The sequence below is a fragment of the Sceloporus undulatus genome, chromosome 2, assembly GCF_019175285.1.
Source record: "Sceloporus undulatus isolate JIND9_A2432 ecotype Alabama chromosome 2, SceUnd_v1.1, whole genome shotgun sequence".
In the NCBI taxonomy this organism is placed as follows: Eukaryota; Metazoa; Chordata; class Lepidosauria; order Squamata; family Phrynosomatidae; genus Sceloporus; species Sceloporus undulatus.
In genome coordinates, this window is record NC_056523.1 from 320,344,929 (window position 1) to 320,371,913 (window position 26,985).

Sequence of the window (26,985 nt, forward strand, 5' to 3'; positions counted from 1 at the left end):
TGGGTCCCTTTAAGATATCCAATTCATGGAGGTTATATTAATAAGTATTATTGTTAATAGGACATAATGAGAGGCTGGTTCTAAGTGCTTTGTTTAATTTAAGCATGATTGTAAGAGCTGAAGAGGTCATATCACAGAAGTCATATAGGTGTGGTGTGTTTGGTACTATTTACTCTTTTAAAAAGGGTTCTCACCATAATGAATGCTTATCTCTGCAAGGGATATGCTGTTGGCATGGGCATATTTTGCCCAGAGATTCAAAATGTTACTTTCTTTGGATTATGGCTCTCAGAACCCCACAGGCAGCAGGACTAGTGACAATGCTGCCTGTGTGATTCTGGGAGAAACGGTCCAAAAATTAGCTTTTCTCTAACAACAGGATATTGAGAATAAGGCTATTCTGCTTGCCTGCTAAACAGTCATCAATATTAGAATCATAGAATCAAAGAGTTGGAAGAAACCGCACGGGCCATCCAGTCCAACCCCCTGCCATTAATAGAGGTGCTGGCAATATTTTTGTGTATAGTTTTATCTGTAAAGAGAATGAGTTAGGTTTTGGCAAGTGTCTGAGAGAGATACTCCATATTTAAGTGTTACATCTCTTTTGAGGTTTTGTACATGAGGTTGCAACTATACATGAGCACATGTGTTCCTTCAGCATGGTGCATTTAATTGAAAATCAGGTAGCCTTGTTTTTCATATGACCAGCTATCTGTTAAATGTTTGGGGAAATTAACTTGTGAACCATAGGAAACCATAGCCCTGAGTCTTCAAGGCCTGAGCAGGGCTACTGGTGACAGGGATTTGTAGGTCTCTCTCACATAGGGTCACCATAAGTCAAAGTTGTTGCTAACTGCCATCAAGTTGACTTTGAGCTATGGTGACCTTACAAATGAGAGACCTCCAAGTCACTCTGTCTCAAGTGTTGTAGAGTCAGGACGTTGACCTCCTTGATTCGGTCTATCTGTCTGTAATGTGTTCTTCCTCTTTTAGTACTGCTTTCTACCTTACCAAATATCATTGTCTTTTCTAATGAGTTATATCTTCTCATGGTATGACCGGAGTACAACAGTCTCAGTTTAGTCATCCTGGCTTCCAGGGAGAATTCAGGCTTGATCTGTTCAATGACCCATTTATTTGACTTTTAGCAGTCCTCTGTATCCTCAGCACTCTTCTCCACCACCACATTTCAAATGAGTTGATTTTCTTCCTATCAGCTCTCTTCACTGTCAAGCTTTTTCAACTATACATAGAAATTGGAAATACAATGGCATGGACAATCCTAACTTTAGTATTCAATGATACATCGTTACACTTCAACCGAAGTTAACTTGACAGCAATTAACAACAACAAAATAAAAATGTGGGATGTGACATTATTGTCAGTTGTGTTTTTAGGCTCAAGGAGAGAAATATTGAGATACTATCAACACACATGTCAATGAATTTTCACAAGTAACTGTAACAGCCATCAATTATATATGTCTTTAACATGCAGAGCAATTGACTTGGATAGGTAGTGTTTTTATACACTTGGGAAAGTTATTTTAGTCGAACATCAACTCCCAGAATCCTTCAGCCAGTATGGTGCCCATGTTGTCTGCGGGCCTCTAGATACTGTCGTCCAAAAAGTACATTTTTCCAATCAGTTGGTCAGACTGTTTGTCCATTGTTTGCATAGGTGAAGGTAGATCAGTATTATCAGATGTTTAGTAGATCAGTATTAATCCCAAATATGTTGTCATGAGAGGAGTATAACTTAAGTTTTTCTTTTAATTGGCAGAGTGCTTGGGCAGGTATTAAAAAGCATCTTGAAACTGTAGGAAAAGCAAATATTACAACACCCAAAATGCTGGAGGAATAATAGATGGAAGCATTGGTGGAACAAGGGGAAAATATGGATGGATTCCTGTTGAAATAATAAGGAAATAGGAACATTTAAAAAATGGAAAATATTGAAATACCTTTGGCAAAGAGTGTTTCCTCCTTTGTTCTCCTTCACTCAACTCACTGCCTCACTTCATCTCAGTAATGGAGCAATTCAAACTCCTTTTTGATTTTGATCTATATGGAGCTTAGGCATGGCAAACTGGGTTTTAGTAATCAGTGACTACCAGGAAAACAAAGTCAACCCACAAAAGAAAAGGTGGGAGTGGGGGAGAGAAGATGTTTCCAGCCAGTCTGTGATTGTGTGCTCATTGACTAATGTGATTAAATGGCAGAGTGGAGCCTAGACAAGGGTGATGAGTTAGGGTGGATGTACCGTGAAGAATTGTGCTGTCTCTGTGCAGACAATTAGTAATAACTTCCTACTAAACCCTGCGGAATGTGCTTCATTTGGCTGGAGACATTGTTTGCAGTGAGCTAATTTTTTTTAAGTAGTACATTATGCTTATTTCTTAATTCATTTCCCCTTTTCTGTTGCAGCAAGTTGTCCAGACTCTGTGCCTTCCTCCACTGAGACAGGAGGAATTAATTATCTAGCCCCTGGGGGGCTTTCAGGTAAGAAACAGGCTTTCATTTGGATCCATGCTGCTGTACATTTTCAATACTTTTAATAAATCTAGTTCCGGTTCTGTAGATTTCTGTCCTTGTGCATGGATGCTGGCTAGGGGATTCTGGGAGTTGTCATCCAAAAAGGGAACTGTGCCAGACTCTGGAGTTTTATATTGTTATAGTTTAAGTGGCATCCTAGCAGAGGATTAATTTCTGCTTTTGTAAACTGGTGAGGTAGACGATAATTAGTCCTGTTTTCCTCCTAAGAATGAGAACCTTTGGATTCACAGATGTTAGGAATTATCAGAAACTCATTTGTCTGAAGACGTTCAGTGGATGATGGAACTCATTTTGGTTTGAAGATGAATTGATTAGTTCCAACTAGAATTAGATGCACTGAGTAAATTGTTGAATGGTGAATCTCATAAATAGATCCCATTGATTTGTGACTGGGATTATCAATAGTATTCAGGCCATTAGCCTTAATAGTACACTGAAGGGGAAGGAATCTGGACCTTGTCAAAAACCCTGCATCAGTTTCTTTTCCATAGTAAACACAGACCTCTATGTGTGCTTGTTGTCCAAAAACCCTCTGTTCAGTTACCACAGAAAGCTATAATTGGGCACAATTATTTCACACTGCTGTGAGTTGGCACTTGATCTGGGCTCAGGACTGAATAGTGATTTCATATTTAGCAATCTGACTATTCCATTGCTAGGTGTCAATGTGGCAAGCAAAGCTAGGAAAATGCAGGGCAGCTATTGCCTTGCGTTTTCCTACATTTGCTTGCCACCAGATATTAAAGATTTTGCTGATGTTAGCTGTCAACTGGGTGGCCAGAATCCCTTTGAGATTATACATGTTTGTGTTTTGTTTAGTGTGGCCTGTCTCTTTTCAGTCCAGTGCTGTCTGAGACCTGATTTTTCCAGGCATCAGTAGTATGAAGTTGTCTCTCGTCTGCACTTCTGGAGTAACAAGCCTCTATCCATCCTCTATTGTTAAGAACTGGTTGTGATTGTAGACAGAGACTACCAGTAGACTAGCAGTTCCTTTCCAGCAGTTAGCTGAGGGCATTGTCTGCCTATGTGATTTATGCAGCGAGAGCTAAATTATATACTGTCCACTGCAGGGGTGTGCCGGAGCAGGCTCCTGCTTTTTGCAAGGTTGCAAGTTCAGGCTGGTTTTGGTGATTAAGGTGGGGTGTAAGACATTTTGGTAGCTCACAGCCTCACAAATGTTTGTGTCTAGGATTGGCTGGGTCTCTGGGGATGGGTCGAAAGACAACATCTTGAGGCCTAACTCTCTGAGGAAAAAGCAGTAGAGGGTCTGGTTTGGAGACCTGTTCACCTCTTAACATGCTTCAAACGTCGCTGGCTGCAACCTTGCACAGAATCCAGCCTTAGTGAGTTGATTTTAACCAGAAGGAGGCCACTTTTTAAACCCACATTTTGCCTTTTCTTTACGTGAGGCCCTGCCTCATGAGATGCCTAGTGAATCCCCCAATTTTTTTGTTTTTGCCTGATTCCCTGCCTGAAAAAAAAAGCCTATCTGAGCTTGTGTACCTTCTGTAAGATAACTTTCCTTTGCCAAAGAGTACTGGCCTGATTGATGATTTGTGGAGCTGTTGTGCTCCATTCATTAGCCTGCAACTGAAACATCAGAAATATGTCATCTCTTTTCCTCTAAGTGTGTGTGTGCTGGCATATGCCTGCCTGCTTTTCTCTCCAGGAATTGCATTCAGCATGGTTATATTTAAGTGAGTCCTTGTTTGCTTTCCTTTTAGTGTAATATATTCCCTGCCTGTGTCATTTGAGAGGGGAGTATTCTGTTTGTTCAAAGGGCCCTAATGAGAGTTAATCAAATGAGCAGGAGGAGGTGGAAGGAGGGGACGACCAGTTCAGGATCTTCTTTTCTTTTAATTTTGAAAAGCAAATTGTAGCTCTGGCGTTCCAGGGTTGCCTGCTTTTTGGAAAGCCAACTTTAGGGACGATTTAAAAACTGACAAAAGTGGCAAAATGACAGGAAAGAATAAGAATAACACGATAATACTGTTAGGTGGCTTAAAGAAGAAGAAGAAGAAAAAGCCCTGAAGTCTGCAAAAGGGTGGGGTTGAGTTCCGCAGGATACCACATGAAAAAAGCAAAAGGAAGTACTAGCTTTTAAAGGGAGGCTCTTTTTGAAATGCTTATGTATTGATAGCATCTTGGTCTGTCTGGCCCGCTGCAGAAGGAGAGGGAAGGGGAGAGAGGTGAGGGTATAGAGCTGTGCAGGAAATAACATCATTTGCTTGGTGGAATGCTTTCTTAAGGGGCTCTCTTAAGATAACACAGAAAGGATTGGTAAAAGGTGCTTTCTCAAGCATTTAAACCCTCATCAGAGTAGATCTAAAATTCTGGTTTGTGTTTGTATTTTGAGGACAGAGTATTTGTGCAGGTAAGTTTAGAGCCTTAAAATGCTGGATAGTTTTTTTTTAAAGTGAAACTTTAAAAACATATTTTTAAATTATTTTTACTGTGCTCTCTGTAGATATTTAGTTTAATGAGGGAGAAGGGGGAGAGTGTTTCAACTCACAGAGGAAAGGGTGACATAATAGCTGCGTAAGCTCTGAAACAAAAGCTGAAATATTGCCACGTGAAGGAGCATTTGTTCTGGATTCTGCTTGATTTATTATTAACTTCATTGCAAACGTAGAAGTGTGGCTCTGAAAATTCACTAGTAGCTAGAGAGACTAGAGTCAGAAAGGAAACAGGGGAGTACTATATGACCATACTGAACTAGTTTTAAAGTCCCATTGATATCAGTGGCAGAGATTTTAGCACATCTACTTCTTACCCATTGAAAATGTTAGGACTTGAAAGTATTTAATGCTGGTTGAATGCTGCCCAGTGTTTGTAGCAGTTCTCCAAAGCTAACTTTCTCTTCTCTTTACACACTTGAGATAGGCTGCTGGAGAGTGTATTTGAACAAGACTTTTAATGAGCTGTTGTCAGGGGCATTCAGGGTGCCTTTTATCTGTTGTAATAACTTATCTAAGTTTAAATAGGGGACAGTTCATAGAAAAGTACACACAATGCTTCCTTTTTGTTTTCCCCTTTCATACAGTTATTTCAAGATAGGTGGGTAGCCCTCTTAACATTATCCCAAGAAGTTGTGAGATTGATGTTATCAACCTTTGAGATAGGAAGGCTGGCTTTCAGAGCTTTTCACTGACATGGGACATTGCTTCCAAATTGTTTTCCTGAGAAATAAAGCTGTTATCCAGTACAAACAAGCCTTCACCTTTGGGGTGGAATAAAGACAGTTCATGCACAACTCTTCTAAAGGATCTGAAGACAAACAAAGATAAAAAAGCTCCTTTTTACAGTTTTTAAATATCTGCCCAGCCTCCCTTTTCCTCCTTGTCCCCTGTCTAGTTGAATTTTCTTTGAAGCATCAGTATTGGGAGAATGGTGAAGGAAGGCTAGAGGAACACAGATTTTTACTGTTGGTTACAGCAGCAGGTCTGCAACAAACAATGCAATAAAGAAGTCGAAAGCTTTCATGGGCGGCATCCATAGTTTTTTGTGGATTTTTCAGGCTATGTGGCCATGTTCAAGAAGAAAGTCTTCTAGAACATGGCCACATAGCCTGAAAAATCCACAAAAAACAATGCAATAAAGCATGAGCTGAGAAAGAATGAGATGCTGCCTTTATGAATTCTACTGTAGGTGTCTGTGCCTGCCTTCAACAGGGAAGTTAAACAGCATCTGCATCCAGAATACATTACTGAGAACTGAAGGAAAAGGGGAGGTAAGATAAGTCTGCTTTACCAGGTCCTCCCAGCATGTTAAAAAGCATACATTAATAAGTGTGGCCACCAAAATGGAATTCATAAGAAAAGTGGAGGCTAGTGAAAGGAAAAAAATAATAATCCCTGGAGGAATTTGGGGGAAAAGCTTTCAGGTGATCTGTAGATGGTTCAACATGTTCTTTGTTTATGCAAGGCTTATCTGACTTGCTTTTGTTCCATTTCACCTATGGATATTGTTAGTTTTGAATAAAAAGATTGCTGAAACATATTGAACTGCTCTTCTTTTATGAGGTATAGGAACCTATCCCAGTTTTCCCCCATGTTATTTCTGCCTCTGAGACCAACCTTTTCTGTTATAAAAGTAATGCTTGGGAACACATTTACTTTGTTAAATGAGGTATACTTGTACATTAAATTGATGATTTAATTTATGGCAAGAGCTTGGAAAGATTTGTGTTTTTTTAAAGTACCATATTTTCCGGCATATAAGACGACTGGGCGTATAAGACGACCCCCAACTTTTCCAGTTAAAATATAGAGTTTGGGATATACTCACCGTATAAGACTACCCCTCTTCCAACACACACCAAATAAAAATTTAAAAAACATTAGATTTGATTTCAATATTGTATTTTTAATTCAAATGACATGCAGGTACTTAGCAGGAAACCTTGTACACAAAGCCTTCTTGGATTGGTCAGCTCTCCCTGCCTGCCCAGCCCTCACTGTCTCCAAGACTATCAGAGCGATAGCTGCTTTCATACGATTGTCGCATACGGTGGGGAAGCAGCCGCAACCATTTTTGAGTTCCCCCCACCATATGCGGCGACCACAGATTCTCCAGTCCGGCTCAGAAGTTTCAGCACCTGCCCTATAAGATGACACCCGGCGTATAAGAAGACCCCCAACTTTTGAGAAGATTTTTCTGGGTTAAAAAGTAGTCTTATACACCAGAAAATACAATAATAGAACTTTCGGAGTTCTGTAGCCAACAGAGTGCACCTGCACTGTAGAAATAATGGCAGTGAATCCTGGGACTTGTAGTTTTACAAGGTCTTTAGCCTTCTCTGCCAAAGAGTGCTGGTGCCTCACAAAACTACAAATCTAGGATTCAGTGGTATGGAGCCATGGCAGTTGAAGTGATGTCAGACTGCATTATTTCTACAGTGTAGATGCATTCCATGGTCACTGGGAGACTCTGGAAGTTGTAGTTCAAAGCTAAAAGCTTGTTGAGATCTAGTATAAGATGCCACTGCACCAGTGTAACTCTGTAGGTTTGCTCAGAGGTAGTACACTGGTGCCTCGGGTTACGAAATTAATTCGTTCCGCCATTCCTTTCGTAACCCGAAAATTTCGTAACCCGAAAAGGCTTTCCGTTAGCACTGGAAAGCCTATAGCTGCACTTTGCAGCATTTGAATTTCGCGCCGAAATGAATTTCGTAACCCGAAAAATATTTCGTAACCCGAAACAGTTTTTGCCAATCCAACTTTTTCGTATCCCGGAAATTTCGTAACCTGATCATTTCGTATCCCGAGGCACCAGTGTATTTCTCTGAATATCAGACTTATTATTATTATTATTATTATTATTATTATTATTATTATATTTATTTATGTGCCTCTCTTTTCCTAGAACGGGCCCAGAGCGGCTCACAACATTGAAAGAACAACACAGTTAAAAACACAGAAAAGTGATACATTAAAGAGGAATTAAATTGTTACAGTATTAAAATAGATTACTTATTAAAAATAAAGATGCAGTTAAAAAGATAAAAATTTAAAACACTTAAAATGATACAACACCTTAAGCTGGTCATTTAAGAAGATTCTATTTTAAAAAGCCTGCCTGCATAAGAAGGTTTTAACCTGCCGGCAGAAGGCCAGTGAGGAAGGAGCCATTCTGGTCTCCCCGGGAAGTGAAGTTCACAGTCCAGGGGCAGCCACCGAGAAGGCACTCTCTTGCATCCCCACCAACTGTACTTATGATGGTGGTGGGACGGAGAGAAGGGCTGCTCTAGAGGATCTCAGGGCCTGGGGCAGGCCCTTAGAAGGAGATACGGTCTGCCAAATAGCCTGGACCTGAGTCATATAAGGCTTTATAGGTCATAACCAGCACTTTGGTATATGTGTCAAGTTGTCTGGGGGGAAGAAGGATGGTTTCTTGATACCTTCTTGGAATGTGTTTCTTTGTTGTGTGTCATGTGAAAAGGACATTAGTATGTAGCTTTAATAGATATATACTCTCTCTTTGTGTATAGTGTCTACCTGTTAGTCATATTGAATTGGGTCCAAGCTTCCTGATCCTTAGGCAAGGCCCACTGAAAGCAGCAGACCTAAGTTAGCCATGACTAAATTAAGTCTTGTTTTCATCAGGTCTGCCCTGAATATGACAGACTACATCCTACCCAGTGTTTTGAAGTGGTCTTTATAAAAGTGCATGGCTCTGTTGTGCCCTTGATGTAATTTCTTTTCTTTCTTTTTTTCTTTTTCATTTTTCTAGTAGTGGCTTGTAGCCACCCTTGAAACCCATTTTGGGAGAAAGGCGGGGTATAAATCCAATAAATAAAATAAACAGTAGCCTTACTTATCTGCACACCATTTTCACTTAACAATGCAGCATGAACTCCACACTTGTCATTGACTTGAAAAAATGTTGTCCCAACAATGAAACATTTCTGGCTCTGTGTAATTAATGTCTATTTCTAATGAGTACTATGCACTGAAAGCTATGGCTGGAGAAACAAAAGGTTTTTCGTTGCGTGAAGCAATTTGTAGAGAGTAAAAGAGCCACCAAGTATTTGGAACTATGGCCATTTTTCCTCCTGTGTCCTCTGTTGCTAGAGAAAAGGGGTGTTTTGGTGTTAAGAGGGTTATCTTTAAAGCAGAGGAAAGGGGAAACAAAAGCACTGGAAAGGAAAGCTGTGCAGAAGGCCAAGTGTGTATGAGAAAATGAAAAGGAATGAATATGTGTGTGCGCGAGTGCTTGGGTGCATAACTTGCCTGAAGAATGCAGAGAGGGGCCTGGTGTGTTTTCTTTAAGGAATGCATATTAGAGCTACAAAAACTATTTCTCGTTCTGCTTCATGTGGCTGAAAGTACTCTCCCTGGTGAATGACGAAGGTGTGGGGATAGGTTTGCCCAGAGGATGTGGGAGGGTGACCAGCATGGAATGATGAGAGAAGTACATGGAGAGAAAAAGGGAGGGAAAGAGAGAGAGAGAGAGAGAGAGAGAGAGAGAGATGCTGCCCAAGTGTTTCCCCCCCTTGAAAATAACCAATCTGAGTCTTTCTTTCACTTGCTCTGTTTGCTGTTTTTCTTCCTGGCTTGGTTGGAGTTGCGGTGGTTCCAGCTAATGAATGAGGCTCAGTTCAGGGTGGGAGGAAGGCTGGGAGCCTGGAGCCAGTGACTTGATTCTTTTGGCAAGGGAAGAAAAAGAGAGAGCGAGAGAAGGAGGGAGGGAAAGAAAGAAAGGGGGGAATATGTGAAAACTTAATCCTGTGGGGGTCCTCACAAAGGAACTGGTTCCACCAAAGATGACCTTTAATTCACTTGGTGCTGTCCATTCATGTCCTATGTGGCATTTCAGAGGGGGGAGAGAAAGAAAGGGGGGAAAAGATGGAAGGGTAAAGATCTTCCAAGGGAGGAGGGAAGGAACCTGGGCTGAGGAGCCAAATTGCATTTCTAGTTTAACTATGTTTATTTAAAAGGAGGATCTTCCCAAAGGTTAAAACCTCAACAGCGAAACCCAGGGAGTAAACATGTGGCTTGGATCTATTTTTTTTCCTCCTTGCATCTCAGTTAATCCTCTTTCTCTTGAGGTAAAATAACTCCCTGGTTGTGTCTTGCTCTTTTTTTCCTCCTCCTCCTCCTAAATTTGTTTTCCCCCCCATCACCTTTAGTGCCTCTGCCTCCCACCCTGTTAATTTGTTGCCTGCTTTCTGTCTTCTGGAAACAAAGAATAAGGGACTGTTATTGTGGCCTTTAGGACAGAAATAAGTTGGGGGTTGACACAAAGATCTGAATTCTTTGTACTATGTGAAAGAAAGGCACCAGTTCTGCTTAAAGGAGCCACCCTACGGTCTTTGTTTTGAAACTCATAACCAAACATAATGAAGGCCACGAGACCCAATCTAATAATGGAAATGAAATTGAGACAGTGTCACTTGGATATGGTCATTGGTGCCAGAACTAGATTTTGGTCCCACTGGTTCTGAGTAGGAATATATTGTTACAATATATTTTGATTTTGCTATTCTTTACCTAAAAGATATATGTATTGTGAAAAGCTGTTTATTTGTGCCCTTCCCCTTCCTTAACTGAGACAGTAGCCAAAAAATTAGGCTGCAAGAAGTCTGTTTTGAGTGCCAGGGTCTCATTTTGAACTTATTCCAGCACTTTCACCTTGGATCTGGCTGGAGACTTGTGAGTGTACCTTATTTTCTGACTGCAGGCCCTGTAGTGTGTTGGTAGTTAAACCTGAGTAAATAAATCTAAGCTCTTGACATAACTTCAATACATTTGGGTTGTTTTTGTTAACTGCCTTGTACCTTCCTGGTAGTATGTTAACCACCTCTCTATTGTGCTTGGAGAACAAAGATGGAGATTTGTCTTCATCCATCTGTCTTGATACCAGCATTTCAGTGGTGTGCTCCATTCTATTTTGATCACACTGCAGGCTTTTCTAGACAAAATTATCTTAACACCTGTTTCAACTGTGTAGAGTTGTGTTGAATATTTTCAAGTTTTCATCCATAAGCAGAAATTTCTTATTTTTATTTTGGTACAGTTCCCGCTCCTAAAAAAATTCTTAAGACAGGCACACTCATCCCTCCCCATTCACTGGTGTTAGGTGCAGTGAATGTGGAAAAACTACAAATAAGACAGGATAGTTTATCAGACAAGGGAAATTGGAAGTATAATCCAATGGCAATCTGAACGCAATCATGGGGTTTAACATTATTGCGTGATAACCCACTACACACAAATTCGGGCAATGGGAAGTTAGTCAGAGCGCAATCATGGGGTTTCACATTATTGTGTGATAGACTGCCACACGCAAATTTGGGCAATGGCAAGCTATTTTTGGGCAATGGGGAGCCAGTTCAAATGCAATGAGCATTCACGTAATTTTGCTAAACTAGCGAATTCACGTGAATGCATTCTGGCCCCACTTTCTTTTCATTCGAAATTAAGAGAAATTCCTCACGTGTGATAAACTCCAAAGACTGTTTTTTTACCTGACAGAACACCTCTCTAGGAATTTCTAGGTCCTCCAGTGCAACTCTGTGGTTAACAATGCCAGACATTGACCATAGAATTGCACTGGAGGAGCTACAAATGCCTAGTGGAGTGTTCTCTCTAGGAGTCTCTAGGTCCTTCAGTGCAACTTTTGGTTAAAGTTGACCATAAAGTTGCACTGGAGGACCTAGATATTCCTAGAGAGAACATATTAATAAAATCCATGAATAATCAAATCCGCTAAAGTCAAAGCTGCAAACCTGGAGGGACGGGTATATTCACATCTTTTTTTTTAAAAGAAAAACTTGTTTAGCTTAATTTCATCTAGTGGCTGCTTTTTCTTCAGGGCCATTTAATCCCCTGGCTATGATATCTCCTAGTCATGTCTGGGTTGGTACATGAACAATCCTACTCAGACTGGGAACATGTGATGAACATAATGATGTTAGGTAGCCAGTCTGCTGCCACACTGCAGAATTTATGCAGTTTGATATTGCTTTAACTGCCATGGCTTCATCCTATGTAATCCTGGGATGTGTAGTTTGTTGTGACACGAGAGCTTTCTGACAATGAAGGCTAAATATCTCACGAAACTACAGATACCACAGTTCCATAGCATTGAGCCATGGCAGTTAAAGCGGTGTCAAACCCCAAAGTAAGACAAACAAGGGCAGCTAAGTGAGGTCAGTAAAAATGAATAAGCAAACATTTTCAGAAAGGATGCTGAAAAATCACTGAAAAATAATAATAAAAAAAGTTTTTAGCACTGCCAAACATGTTTTGTGGAAAACTCTGGTTCTGGCTCACCACTTGTTTATATCAACAGGCGTTTTCAGCTTTAAAAAAACCCGGTCATATCCTTTGCATTCCTGACTTCTTACCTACTTTATTTTTAAGATGGATATGAGCTGTCCAACTCATCGCCACAATGTGGAGATGTTTGACAATCACTTAAAATAGGCCTTGTTTTACTGCATACATACAATTTCATCCTTTATTACAAAAGCTCTGAAGTTCAGGCAGAGGACCGCCATTTCATTATGAAATAGCAAACAATTCTGGAATGTTTTAGGAAAGTACAGAATCTTGTCACAAGATGTATGGAGTGCTTTACCTTGTTGGTGGCCTTTATTATTGTTCTTTCAGTGTTTGTTTTACCAAATTTGCCTGAGAGTGAAGATTGCTGCAAACCCATAGTTGCAGAGCGAGTAGCATGATAAATCTGTTACATTCTTTCCTCACCTGTGTGAGAGAAGTGTATTTCATTTACAGTCCTATTTATTATCTTCCATTTGACTTCTCTGTGTAACAGCAAGAGTCTGTGTTGAAATAAACAATTGGTGATGTCCTCCTCTCTTCAATTTCTTTATTCAACATTTATTTAAATATACCATATGGAACATAAATGCTTCTCTTTCTCTCTCTTTCCCCTCCCTCTCTCCTTGCCCGGTAAGGTATGCTGTCTTATTACTTGAATTAAAAAGAGGCTAGTTATACAGAGCATTAGCTTGTACTTACGCCCTATTAAATGGCTTACCTAAAAACTCAGGTCTGTCCGCAAAAGGACAAGGTTATCAGGGGTTAACACTAAGAGTCTTTGAAGTGAAGCAGGCCGCCTGCCAGACTAGCAGGAGCATTGCAGTTCCCCTCACACATCATCTGACCATAGCAATATGCAGCCAAGCCAGCAAAGTGAGGAGAGACTGACTCTTGGCAAGCCATCTCATGTAGTTTTTGGCCTCTGACACTTCATTCTAGCTCCTCTCCCCCCCATCTCTCCCTCTCCCTCTCTCAGGCTTTTTCTTCCATAAGAAGGAAAGCAACTTTTCAGACGTTTGCAAAATTGGAAGGCGTCAGTAGACAACATTTTGGTTCTGGAGGTTTTTGTGAACAGTCATCAGATTTGCTTACACTAAGGTAGCTTTCACAGGGACTGGTAGAGGAAAGGTTGTTTAAGACCTATAGTCTAGCTGAGTAGCAATTGATAGCAAGGTAAACAGCCTTTTTACATTTTTTTCAAAACTTTAAGACAAATAACTTGTATTTTGTGTATTTCAGTAGAATGATTTTAAAATTATTCTCATTTCCCATCATACTTTTTGGATTTTTAGCAGCAATCCACATAGACTTTTTTTGGTTTTTTCTCCACTCCATTGCAGGGCACTATATCAAAAGTGTATTTTTGGCCCAGTTTAGGTAAACTAGTTGTGACCAATAGCCCAATGTTGTACATATTTGTATAGAAGTAAAATCCATTGCTTTAGCAGTCCTTATTCCTATGAACATAGGAGTCATCTTTTTTTTAATGTTTGAGTGGCAAAGGGTTTAACATTTATTGATTGAACAAGTAACCTGTTTCATTCTCTTTTAAAAGTTATTTTTGGCAAGTCTTTTAGAAGCTTAGGAATCTTTCATGTTATGTACCATTCTCTCACACAACCTACAAGACTTGAATGGTGAGTGAACAGCATACATGCTGATGGAGATGGGTGAGAGTGGAAAGTAAAGAACTGATGCTGCAGATCAGTGGCAAAATTTAATTGCATAGCGGATGAAGTACTGTGATTTGGGACAGCAATTGCAAATCTGGCACTTGAAAAATATGTTGGATTACAAATTCTACCATCCCCTGCTAACATTCAAATTATAGATTGTACACACTTGGAAAACACAAGGCTAGGGAAGGCAGCTTAATCTCAAAAGAGCACTTTTGAAGGTGCCAACAACAAAATACGTCACGGAAAGTGTTAACCAAAGTGTTATATGCCATTTTCTGTCAATCCTATGATTACTAGCTCAGTAACAACATGCATGTTAAATGTAACTTGCAACATTAAAACAAATCAGTTCAATTTTCAGGTTCGTTGATTAATGGAACATCTTGACCTTTTGCTACTGATATTCCAGCCTCCTGATGGTAGTCTAAATCCCATTGAAACCAGTAGAAGTTAATTGTAACCGCTGGAAGTCTCGGTGCTTTTGGTGAAACTTAGTCATGACTAAATGCAGTTGGATCACAGCCATTAATAATAAAAGCCAACATTGTGTGAGCCTTTTTTGATGCTGATTGTGGTGGGAAGGAGAAGGAAGGCATGCTCTTTATCAGACACAGCTCTTATGACTTGTTTTTCTAATATTTTTTTCTTTACTGCCTGCTGCATTCTCCTGACAGTTTTAATTTTTTCAAGAATGTTTTTAAGTGTTTGTATAGTTTTCAAATATCTTCCCCCCTCCCCTTGGTATAAAAAAATACAGACCCACCAAATGTAAAGAAGTATGGTTTACAGGTCTAGTCTTTCCCTAATAGCGTGAGTATGACTTTATTTATGTCTCTGCCTGCTAAATAAAATTTACCCAAAGGAAGTGGTGAGAACTTCATCACGTGAGACAGTTTACCTCTACATGTAAGGGCTGGCAATTGAGCTAGATGGATAACTTTAAATAGGTGCGGTTGGAGAGAACAGCTCGTGAGTTTGCATAGGAGAGCTAAAACAAGTCTCCATGTTAGGAAATCCTTCTGTCTCTGCACAGCACCTCAAATGCCCCACCGCAAACACTTTCCATTCCTTACTTTAGTGTTCCTGCAAGATAACAGTGGTAGTGTTGGGTCTGGTTCATATACTTATTCAGACAGTAAATGAGTGGTAGAGGGAGTGGATGTCTTCCTTACGTCCTCCATTGGATATTTGTGCTAGGGATATTCTTTGCTCTTTTCAGGGTTAATAACTGGATGGCTTCATGCATGGACCTCCATGTGAGATGCCTTGATGTGTGAATTCACCCGTAGATATTTGGCAGAAATAAACCCCATGATAGAAGGGTTGCCTTAGGGTCACCATAAGTCAGAAATGACTTGAAGGCACAGAACAATAAAAGACTGCACTAGGGCTTAGCCACTGTTCCCTTAAAGGAAGGGAGCCTTTGGCAGAAGTTGAAAATCTACTCAGTGTCTCAACACAATTCCAAGAATTCATATGCTATAGTATTGTCGTTATCATTTAATAAGCCATATTTCTAAATTGGGTTTTAATTAACTTGGGTGTAGTGCCCTCAGTCTTCCTTGTTATGGTGGATACAAGAACAAGGATTCTAGGACTTTTCACTGTACTTTTATAACACTATGACTGCACTGTAATTGTTATGACTGCATTCTATGGAATTCTATTTTTTGCACTTCAGGGACCTCTAGTACATCGCCAAATTACAAAGCCCAGGATTCCATAGGATTTCACCCATGACAATTAAAGTGGGATCACAGTGCTAGAATTGTGTATTATGAAAGCTCCCAGGGATGCTGGTGACTGACCTACCTGGAGATTGATGAACATATAACTGCTTGTGTTTCAGTTCTAGAGAGAAGCAGATGGGAGAAGGCTCTGACAGAAAACGTCACATTTTAAGCACCACTGACCATGAAACTCCTCTCTAAATTATTTGAAGGCTGCATTTTTAGCACCTTTTAGATACTGCCTTCTGTTAGTGAATTGCCCCTACAATGTGACATTTGGAAGCCATTTTGTTTTTGTTTTACTCTATTTAATGTATCACAACAAGAAAGCTTAGTTACTTCTTTCATTAAAAGTCTAAATACTTGGCTATGTGGGATTAATTTCTCCCCTGGATTCCCACCCATACACCCTTTGTTAGATTTTATAACAATTTTCCATATCATTGTTCAAATGTATTGCTATTGAACAATAAGTTAAATTGCAGAGAATGGTTCAAAAGTCAATAATAAAAAGAATAATGATCTCTTTACCTTCTTGTCCATACAAAATACTATTGCTTATAAAGACTAGCTGTTCCAGGGTGTTGCAATTAACCACATGCTCTTTTTCATACAGTCACAGAAACCATGGGAAGCACAGAATTTACTGGGGAGAACAAAGCCACATTTCGCTGCGTAAACTCAGCCTCATGTATCTGTTCATCCAAGGCATTCAAAACTGATAGGGATTTCTTGGCAAGGGTGGCTGTGCAACACTTTTCTTTCAGCAGTCTATAAGCAGCTATTATCCCTGTCCTTCAGAGGATACCTCGGGTTGTCACTCCTCTTTTCAGCAAGTATTTCCTATTGCTGTGTGTGTTCCCTTAGAAGGATGTACCATGCTCCTGGATTGTCCACTATTTTACTCTTAACTAGGAGTTAGGGTGATTGTGAAGAGTTGCAGCTGCCTGACCTTTCATCCTCTTGACCAAATATGTGCGCTTTGACCACAGCCTTATCAGACAGTGTGATTTCCAAAAAAGAAAGGATGAAAGTGGAATTTCCTTCTGGTGCAGTTTTATGGTGACCTCTGACTGAGCCCTGTAAAAGAAGATGACAGCAGACCAGTCAGAGGTCACTGCCAGCAAGTACCATCTTTTTCAGCAGGAGTGAATGACCCAGGCAACCAGAAGCAACCTGGCAGTCTGCCTAGTATCACAAAGTAAGCTTCCTATCCAGTTTATTTTCAGCCCAGTGGTATTATTAAGTGCACTTCACACAGCCTTAGTTCCATTTGTATCACACAGAGAAAGTAAAGTTCATGTCTACCTCCTTAACTTTTTGCCCAAATACCTTGTCATCCTAATAGCCATTTACTGTTTTGTTTTGTTTTTTGCAGAGTTTGTTTTAATGGACTTTGTAACTGGAAGATGATCTTCCCTTGTTAAGGAGTTGTGTAGTTATAAGCAAGAATGTGGGCTGATGCTGTTTCAGGACGCTGACAAAATGGTGGGAACTGGAAATGCTTGGAAGCTCTCAGGATTTTCTAGCCCTTGGCTTTTAATTAGCTCTCTTTACCAACATTAAAGTCTTGGGTGTATTCTTAAATTTTGTTTGTTGTTAAGCTGGAAAGAATGGCTAGGCAATTTAAGCGTCAAGCCAATGTGTCTTCAGAAAGGCTACATTTTCCTGTAATGTTTGTTAAATGGGATTTCCTCTTTCATTCCCCTTCTTTCTTTCTGCTGTGTTTTCCGCACCCTCCAACTATATTCAGTTCGTATAACTAAGAAGGTTTGGCTCTTTACATATTGACCTCATATCTTTTCCTTACCTCTGACAGCAACAAGCTCTTCAAAATTCTGGCCTTTTACAGAGTGATATAAAATCTGTAAAGTTACGTGCCCCTTAGCTTATAGAATAAAATGCACAACTTCACCTTTCCTAATTAGTTATTCTTTAACCTATCTCAGCCAGATGTTTAATTGTTCCAACCAAGGCTTAAGGTCATGAGTTACTTATGCCTTTGTGTGAGGAGTATGGTGTGCCTTTCTCCCTTCTACTAGTCACCAGCTGCATGCATGATGTATTGATTTACTTTATTTATATCCCACCTTTCTCCCAAAACAGGGAAGTGGTTTGAAAGATGGCAACAGAAATTATATTTCAGGTTTGGTTTTTTAAATTATGACCAGTTGCAGAATAGACCAGGAACAGAAGAGATATTAGAAGCAACTGTGGGATACGGGTCTCATTCACATGTATCAGTAACTAGGACAAGGATGCATTGTTATTTTTGTTATTGTGTGCCTTCAAGTCATTTCTGACTTATAGTGACCCTAAGGGTATATCATGGGTTATTTTTTTTTTTACAAGATCTGTTCAGAGGGAGTTTTGTTCCTGCCTTCCTCAGAGGTTGAGAGAGAGTGATTTCCCCAAGGCCACCCAGTGGGTTTTCATACCCGAGTGGGAGTTTGAACTCTGTTTTCCCCTTGCAGTCATCTAAAAAGTGCAACTGCTTGTGTAACAGCATTTATACTAGCAGAGGTCACCAACAAGATTCCAGCCATGATAATCTTCTTTGCAAGCCTCAGGTAATCTTCAGACTTCCATATTTTTTCTTGCAAGCAAAGAACTACAACCCTTAAAAAATACCCAAGGAAGTATTTTTACACAGAGGTGTGAAAACAAAAGCAGTGGAATATAAGATGGAGTCACATTTATTTTTCATGATTAAAAAACTGTGCAGGGTACAATTGGCATCATTGTGACAGTGTGCAGGGGATGAATAGGATGTGTTCATAATAAGTAATAGTCAAAATACATAATGGTAACTTTCACCTTATTTTTAACAGGAAGCGATTGAAACATAATAGGATATTGCATCATTGCGTTATGAGAAAAGAAAAAAAGCCAAGGAAAAGGTCAAAGGAAAGGAAGGAAAAACATGTTATTAGCAAAAGAAAAGGGAAAGGGGAGGCCTGTGAAGGCCTTTTTCCCCTTCTAGAAATCACATTTATGTTCTTGTGGACCTAATTTCCAGAGAGGGAGGGAGAGCAAGAGACTGTTTGAGTGCTTGATTTTTATTATTTGAAAAAATATTTGAGTAGCAGGGTCACCTTTACTTAAATGTTACTCGCCACCTCCTGTCTCAGTTTACTGAAGAATCTTTTCATGATTTTTCTCTCAGTTTCTTTCCCTAAAGGGAAGGCAAAGAGATTTTTGGATAGAAAGCTAATTTTGGTTTTGGCTGCTTAGGTTTTAAAATGCAGTCCCCACCCAGTGTTATTATCTAGGTTTTAACTTGGGGTGGTAGAAAAGCAAGGAGGGGAGGGAAGACTTTGTAAAAATTGCCTCAGCAATTCCATACCCTTTTAACCTTGCTACAGAGAGAAAATATATATACATCTGTTTTGTTTCCCCTTGAAAACTACTGGGTATGCTTTTGTGCCTCAAAAAACATTAAAACTACCAGCCCCCTTTTCAGGAATTTCCTTTGAAAGCCTCTTCATTATCTCCCTGTGCATTAGCCAGAACAAAAAAAAGGAAGCAACATTTATGGCTGTCTTGGTAGATCTGGCTTGAATGTTATTGTTAAAGAACTGGGGCATTTAAACCCTTTCTTTAAGAGGCAATTTTCATATAATTGCCTCCCAAGGGATCTGACAGCATCCTAACTTCAGTCATGGAACTTCTGACCTTGATCCTAAATCATCTTTTTGTAGGCTTCTCTTGCATACTCAGGTATAAAGGTGGATATAGTTACATCATCAGTTAAGCAGGGCAACCTATGGGATTTTTGTTGGACTTTGAAATGTTCTAGCATTTAGGTTTGGTTTGGGTTTCTTCCCCCCAGATAAGTTTGGATTATGAGGAATATGCTTGAAGGGATGTGAAATGTAGGTCTTTCAAATATTGTTGGACTGCAGTTTCTATCACTCCTTCTCACTGGCTGTGCTGCTAGGGCTGATAATTATCACTGCTTAGAAATATGGTTGCAGAAGTGCCAAGGAACCAGCAGCAGTAAAAATAAGCCCCAACTGTTGTTTTTTTTAAATCTGATAAGCATAAAAAAATCAAAATGTTTTTTCTGGCTGAGATGGACCCAGCCATACATCGATCCCAGTATTCTGTCTCCAGCAGTGACCAGACAGATGAATGAATTGCAGAAGGTCACAGACTGGCCATTATGGAGATATAGAGCAGTTTTTTTCCAGGAAGTTGGGGATCTACTGCCCCTCAGCACATTTCATAATTCCAAAGTCAAAACATTTTATATTGGTGCTAAAGCCCATTTTGCAGCAGACTGCTTTAGAATAAGAATTGTGATGAATACAGTCAGCAGCGTGTCCTTCAACTACAAGTTTGTCTGGTGACATGCTCTTGGGAATGATATGCAAATTGCAGTTTAATTTCATGCAGTTACTTCATGCAAATTAGCTTAGGCCATTTGGCTCATCATGTAATTCCAGTGTGGCCTTCAGTACTAGACAAATTGCCCACTTCTGGATAGATGTGGTTGGCAGAAGCCCACAAGTGAAGAGACAAAAGAATGCAGAGAGACGCTGGGCGGTGGGTTGTTTTTGGTATCAAAAGCCTCATCGTCCTTCTTTTTGCTGGGCCTAAGGCTGTTGTCTGTGCAAAACTGGACAGCCATTGTGTTTTCTTTTTGTTTTTGGCATCCTATTGAGTTGTCTTGCTCTCTGAACCTGGTTCCTGGGTAAGGTTTGTTGTGCCTATATATGCAACAAAGAAACAATGATGAAAGTACCCTTCTTGGAATTACGCATTGCTGGGTGTGATCCCTAATATTTGCATCTAATTTGATTAGCCTTCCAATTCCATATGCATCATGCAGTGGATGCCTGTTTTGCTAGGTTGATATAAACTTCTTTTGCAGAACAAGCACAGAGCAGAAACCCAGTTGGCCTTGTTTGCTAACTAAGTCTTGTCATCCTTACAACAGATAGAGACTATTAACAGAAGATTGCAAAGAGCTTGCTTGGCTGTGTTTCTTTATTTCCACACACCCCCTCCACGTCTTTTAATTTTTGGCTTCAGTTTGTTTTCATAACAACAATCAAAGCCTGGGGTTGTAGTTGTCAGTACCTAAAGGTTTGCTGATCCTTCAATGAGAGTGACTTGTCAAAACACAGCAAGATGCCACAGTGGGAAAAAAATGTAGGCAGTTTGAATAGTCTGAGGTGGCTTGGCCTGTTTCTTTAGTTCTTTTTTCTTTTCCTCCACCCCTCCCACTGGCAAACTTTGGAGACATCATCCTTAATTTAAAAATCCACCTATGAGCAACATGCTCCTGCTGTTCATTTGTTCTGTAGATGTGTCTGAAATTTCCTCATATATAATTCTATTCAAGTCAGGTCTCACATACAAAGCAGCACATTCAGTGTGAAAGGTTTCTTTCTATAAATGATAGAATATGCAGGTATGTCCTGGGAGTATTTGTGTCTCTGTAGTTGGGCTGATGAATTGTTGTGTCAGTTGCCATCAGGCTGGCTTCAGCACGTGGCAATTATATACATGAGTGACCTACAAGGTATCCCTTTTTGACAGCTCTGCTTAAGGTTTGCAAACTCAAGGCTGTGACTTTTGACTGTCTGTAATGTGGCTTGCCAATGTACTAAGCATTATGGCCTTTTCTAATGGGCCATGTCCTCTCATGATATGGCCAAATTCTGATAGCCTCAGTCTAGTCTTTTTGGTTTCTAAGGAGAGTTCAGGCTTGATTTGCTCTGGAATCCATTCACTGGTCATTTTGGCAGTCTGTGGTGTCTGTAGGACCCTGGAAAATGAAAGATTTTTTTGCATTGGTAAAATCTATACAAGGAGGAGGAGAGTGTTGTTTTGGAAATGACTCCTCTAAACATGCACGAACATGGATTCATGCCTTAAAAATCGCACTTGTTACTCATGAGAAGTTGAAGTTTTAGACATTTACTGGTTTAGCTCCTTGTTGTGACAGTTTGGTGTAAACAAAGAGATCCGTTTTTGCTGATAATGTGACAGTGACATGAAAGGGGAGGTTAAAAGACAAAGTGGGTTTTCTTTCTAGGGAAATAATGAAGAGACATTTCTTTTATTCACTACCAAAATCCATGCCCGTTATTTTCCAGCACTCGGGAATGAGTGTCATTAGTTATCTGGCATCACCCATGCACAAGAGGTGCAGTTTTTCTCTGGCTCTATGACTCCTGGCTACTGCCAGAAACCAATGTACTTCCTTTGTTTTTTCTCACTCCTAGTCAATTACATATGCATTATACACTTGTCCCTCCACATTTGTGGCTTTGACTTTTGCTGATTTGATTATTCACAGATTTTATTAATATGTTCACTCTAGAAATATCTAGGTCCTCTACCGCAACTCTGTGGTCAACTTTAACCAAAAGCCGCACTGAAGGACCTAGAGATTCCTAGAGAGAACATTCCACTAGATATTTGTAGCTCTTCCAGTACAATTCTATGATCAATGTCTGGTACATGTTGACTACAGAGTTGCACTGGAGGACCTAGAGATTCCTAGAGAGGTGTTCTTGCAGGTAAAACATAGTACAGTGCATCTGTGTCATGCGCGGGTGCCTTTTATGTGTGCCAACGGGGTTGCAATGGCATGTGCACCAATGGCGCACGCACTGCCCCACACATCATGCTCAATGGGGCTTGAGCATACGCACTATTTGCCTTATGCGGAGGAGTCCAGAATGTTATTTGTGGTTTTTCCACATTCGCGGGGGTCCTGTGTCCCTAACCCCAGCGAATGTGGAGGGACTAGTGTATATGCATACAAGGTGTGCATCTGATAAATAACTGTATGATTATTACTTATGGTAATTTTCTTCATTTGGAGACCATGTTTACAATTCATGCCAAGAGTAGGTAAGATGAAAAATTTTCACTTTTCTAAATCAGTTTGATGTTAATTCTCAATGGAGATGCATGTCAGAAAGCTTAATGCCCACCATTCTGAAGACATATAAATTCATTTTATGGAAAATGATGTAGTCATAGTTAAGAGATAAGTTCATTGACTTATGAAACAAGCCTTATTTACACCCGATGAACCAGAGCCGAGAATGTCTGAAGAGCTTTCACTTTATTGCCTCTGAAGTTGCTCCAGGCTGTATCACTTGTAATGACAACATGGGTGGACTTAATTTATAGATACTAGAAGCTTCAGAGCATCAAAGGATGAGTCTGGCGGACAAATTCATGCTCTCAAGTGAGTAAGACACTATATTAATTGTTTCCAAACTCTGAACCATGGCCTTTTAAAGAAACATATTTGACTGGTTCTTCACCTGGTTGATCAGCAGTGAACCCACCTGTTGCCATTCTTCCACTATCATGTGCTCTACTGATTGAACAGAGTAACACTGAGTGTGTTTGGGGGGAATTCTTGCATTATATGGGCTGACAGTGAGCCCCCACCACCACCATTTTAGAGTTCCAGATGAACTCAAATATGTATAATGAAAAAAATCCCTTTAAAATTTATTTTTTAAGCAATTAATCGTTTTAATCATAGGTCATAGCATAGAGCATCAGACACCCTTAAAAAGACTGTACTGTATGTGACTCATAAATTGTTCATGTAGCATTAATGAAAGTAAATAAATAAATAAATAAATAATAAAAGAAACAGTCATAAAAGAAGTCACACAATAGACCTCTTGAGTTATCCTTATGCCAATCTGCCATATGAATTTTAAGAGAAGGCTGATATAGGTTATAAGCCTGTTAATTTCCTGTTATGCAATTATTGCTTCTAGCATGCAGCAACAGCAGCTTTTATTAGGTGGATCAATGGTCTAGTCCTAATTATTGATAATATTTATGGGTTGAAGCCATTCTAAGTGTGTTGTGCTGAATTCATATTGAAATCAGTGGGACAAATTGGTCTTGATTGACTTAAGAGCTACTGATTTTTAAATGAATTGGCTTGGATCCAGCTCTATAAGTTTAACATATAACATTAAGACAAGGCAATATTACATTAAAAACAAAATCCATATAAAACTTTCAGCATAATCAGCACAACTACATTATTAAAAGTTTGTTAATGTTTGCATATCATAGTGCATGTCCCATAATGCTTGGTGCTGTAGAATTTCTGGAATTCAGAAAAGGCAGAATATTTGCAAATTATTTCACTAATTGTTCTCCAAATGATTTTGAAGTAGGTTACCACCAGTATGGAAGTAGCTAGCATCTTGTTCATGTTTGTGTCATCATGCTGTCATGTCCTGTTTGTAAACCTTTATGATATTTGGCTGGTAACTGTCAAAAGACAGAATGCTGAGACCATTGCTAAGGTCTTTCAACTATTAGTTTTCTGTCCATAGCCAAATATAACATCAGCAAGAGAAAGATACGTTGGTCTTCTGCTCCTTGGAAATAACCATAGTGATTCAAAATAACTTGAAGAATTAGAGATGCACTTAGTTGAGAAAATCTATTGAATGCCAATTCACAAATGTGGATTTGCCACCTAGATTGTATAACCGATAAATGCAAAGGCCACAGTCAAAAGCGCAAAGAGGAGTTACATGTTTATATATTTGTGAACATGTGTTGGACATTCTCATTCACACTTGGCAGATTCTACAATATGGGAAGCAGATGTGGTTGCTACCTATAGTGTGAGTTATCTCTTAGCATTGGTGGGGTTTTGTTTTTGTTTTTTTGGAAAGTAGTAGAGCTCTGTTCTTACAACATTAGATCTGAGTTGGTCACTTGAATTTCTCTGGAAACATTCAGTCTTTTTCAATGGAATGTATAGTTAAATGTAGGAGTTAACAGTTTTTGTATGTGTTTGTTTTCCTTTCTTGCTTTAGTTTTACTTGCTTTAGTTTTACTTATGGAAAATCTTGCCCACCTGATGTTTACCTTGTGGTTGTTGACAGCTACCCTCAAATCAACTTTGACACATGGTAACTCTGTGAATGGAAGATTTCCAAGACCCCCTATCCTCTACCTCTCTACTCGGATCCTGTAGGCTCAGGCCTGCGGTCTCCCTAATGGAGTCTAGCTATCTGGCTTGTGGTCTCCCTCTCTTTCTGCTCCCTCCCACTTTTCTTAGGATCACTGACTTTTCTAATGAGTCTTTCCTTCTTATGGTGTGTCCAAAGTACAACAACCTCAATTTAGTCATCCTGGCTTCCAAGAAGAATTCGAGTTTTATCTGTTCTGCGACCAATTTGTTTGTCTTTTAGGCCATCTGCACTATCCGCAGTACTCTTCTCCAGCACCACATCTCAAATGAGTTTATTTTCTTTCAGCCTGCTTTCTTTACTGTCCCGCTTTCTGTTTATCTTCTTAACTACCATTTTGGAAGTAGAATTCAGAGACATAGCTGTGTTACCATCTCAAATATCAATACTGAATATCTTGTAGCACCTTTAAGACCAACTGAACGAAAAAGGCTGTAGCACAAGCTTTTGTAGAGTTGATCTCCTTCCTCAGATAGGCAACTAAAGTTTGCCCGTTCAGTCTTTGCATAAAATTTGGGAGGTAATGGGACAAAACCGAAGTGACATCCATAAAATGTTACATATTTTAGCAAATTCCTGTTTTGGCAAAAGAATAGGTATCTACTCAGAAGTAAATTCCATTGTCTTTTGTAGGAGTAAACTGTCAAGTAAGTGGGTATAGTATTGAAGCATCAGTCCAATGATTAATAGATTTGAGTTTGTGCTGGTGTAGCATAGTGACAAAAAATCTGTTTTATGAAACAGAAAGTCGCTGGTCCAAATTTCTTAAATCCCATGAACTCACTAGGAGGCCTAATGCAAGCCACATGCTCTCAGAGCCCATCCACACTGCAGAAATAATCTGGTTTTCCACCATGTTAACTTCCAGGGCTCAATGCTATAAAGGTCTGGGAAGTATTGTTTGTTGTTGCACCAGAGCAGAGTAGTTAAAGTGATGGCAAACTGGATTATTTCTGCAGTGCAGCTGGAGCCTTAGACGCCACCATCTGTAATAAATGGGATAATTTCTTATAGAGTGGTTGTGAGGACTACAGCTGGGTATACAGTATGTATGCAAAACATTTCACACTTGATAGCCTTATGCAAGTGTTATATATATTAGAAAGCAAGTCTGAATAAAACTTCTGATTTATATGAATTTCTGCCATGAATCACAGAAGACTAGATGCTACAAGGAACCTCACAGGTAGGCTTGTGATGGTATCTCACACTGTTTTTCCAGGCTTCTGGTGCTTGTATGCAATTTCTAGATACAGGATGATAGTTCATTTCTGGCAGCAATGAGCAGCACCTATCAATAGTCCTGTCTTCCTTGATATCATTTAAAAACCTTTTAAGATAGTTCCTATCTCAGCATCCTGTGGCAGTCAATTATGCAGCTTAATTATCCATTGTGTGAAGAACTACTATGTCTTAAACAACATATGCTTATCTGTTTAGTTGGAAAAAAACTGAATTCTTGCAGTACTTTCACACACACACACACACACACACACACACACACACATTTTCACTTTCGCTCCACGATTTCATTGTTGAGTTTCTGTGTTTGTTTTCGCTTTAACAAAAGGGTCCCCCTTATTTATCTACAGGGGAAAGAGGATCACTTAGATGACCTCTATGTACATCCTCCAGTACTTTTGTAACACCGTATCTGCTGCCATGCCTGCATTTAATTGTTGTTGTTGTTGTTGTTGTTGTTGTTATATATTTGATTGCTCCATAAATTGTTATTATAGGCACCATGGGCATCTCAAGTTAGCTGCCAGAAAGTGGAGAAGGAGAAACCTAAGTTCTGCTCTGCCACACAGATTCTTTGAAAGCTTTCTCTTTTCCAATTCTGGACTGTAATTTCTTTGCACCTCAAATGCCTCTTTTCATCTGTGCATGCATTTCTGTAGTGTGAAACCTAGCAAGGAGGCCTAGTGGCAACTTGACCTGAATATTGTACAGTTACTGCAGTCTAGACAGAACCTGACTTTGTCATGGTAGCTCAGACTTCTTGTGGGGGTTTAACCCACTTTGTGGTGACAGGTTTTTGTTTGTTTGTTTGTTTTTTGGTCGTCTAGACCAGGGTGAGCAAAGTAGGTCAGGAGCATGCAGTCTAGAAACCTGGATGCTGAGCTGCAGTTTAGATGGGTGCCTAAGGACCTTCAGATGCTGCAGAGCCTTGTCACCACAGCATGGTTGTGTTGCAAAAACGGATGCTAGGTCCCACCTTTAAAATGGAGTAGAAGTCATTTCTCTC

General features: G+C 39.7%; 1 protein-coding gene across 3 annotated transcripts in view; it reads left to right on the forward strand.

Moving 5' to 3' along the window:
* The window catches only part of SMAD7 (SMAD family member 7), a 62,675-nt gene that overhangs the window by 15,158 nt on the left and 20,532 nt on the right, over positions 1 to 26,985 (forward strand). For 2 of the 3 annotated variants that reach the window (XM_042451405.1, XM_042451407.1), the window contains exon 3: positions 2,428 to 2,502. The exons of the other annotated variant lie outside the window; for it this stretch is intronic. In XM_042451405.1, the coding sequence (XP_042307339.1) occupies positions 2,428 to 2,502 (75 nt within the window). The remainder of the gene's footprint in view (positions 1 to 2,427; positions 2,503 to 26,985) is intronic. 3 annotated transcript variants of the gene reach the window in all.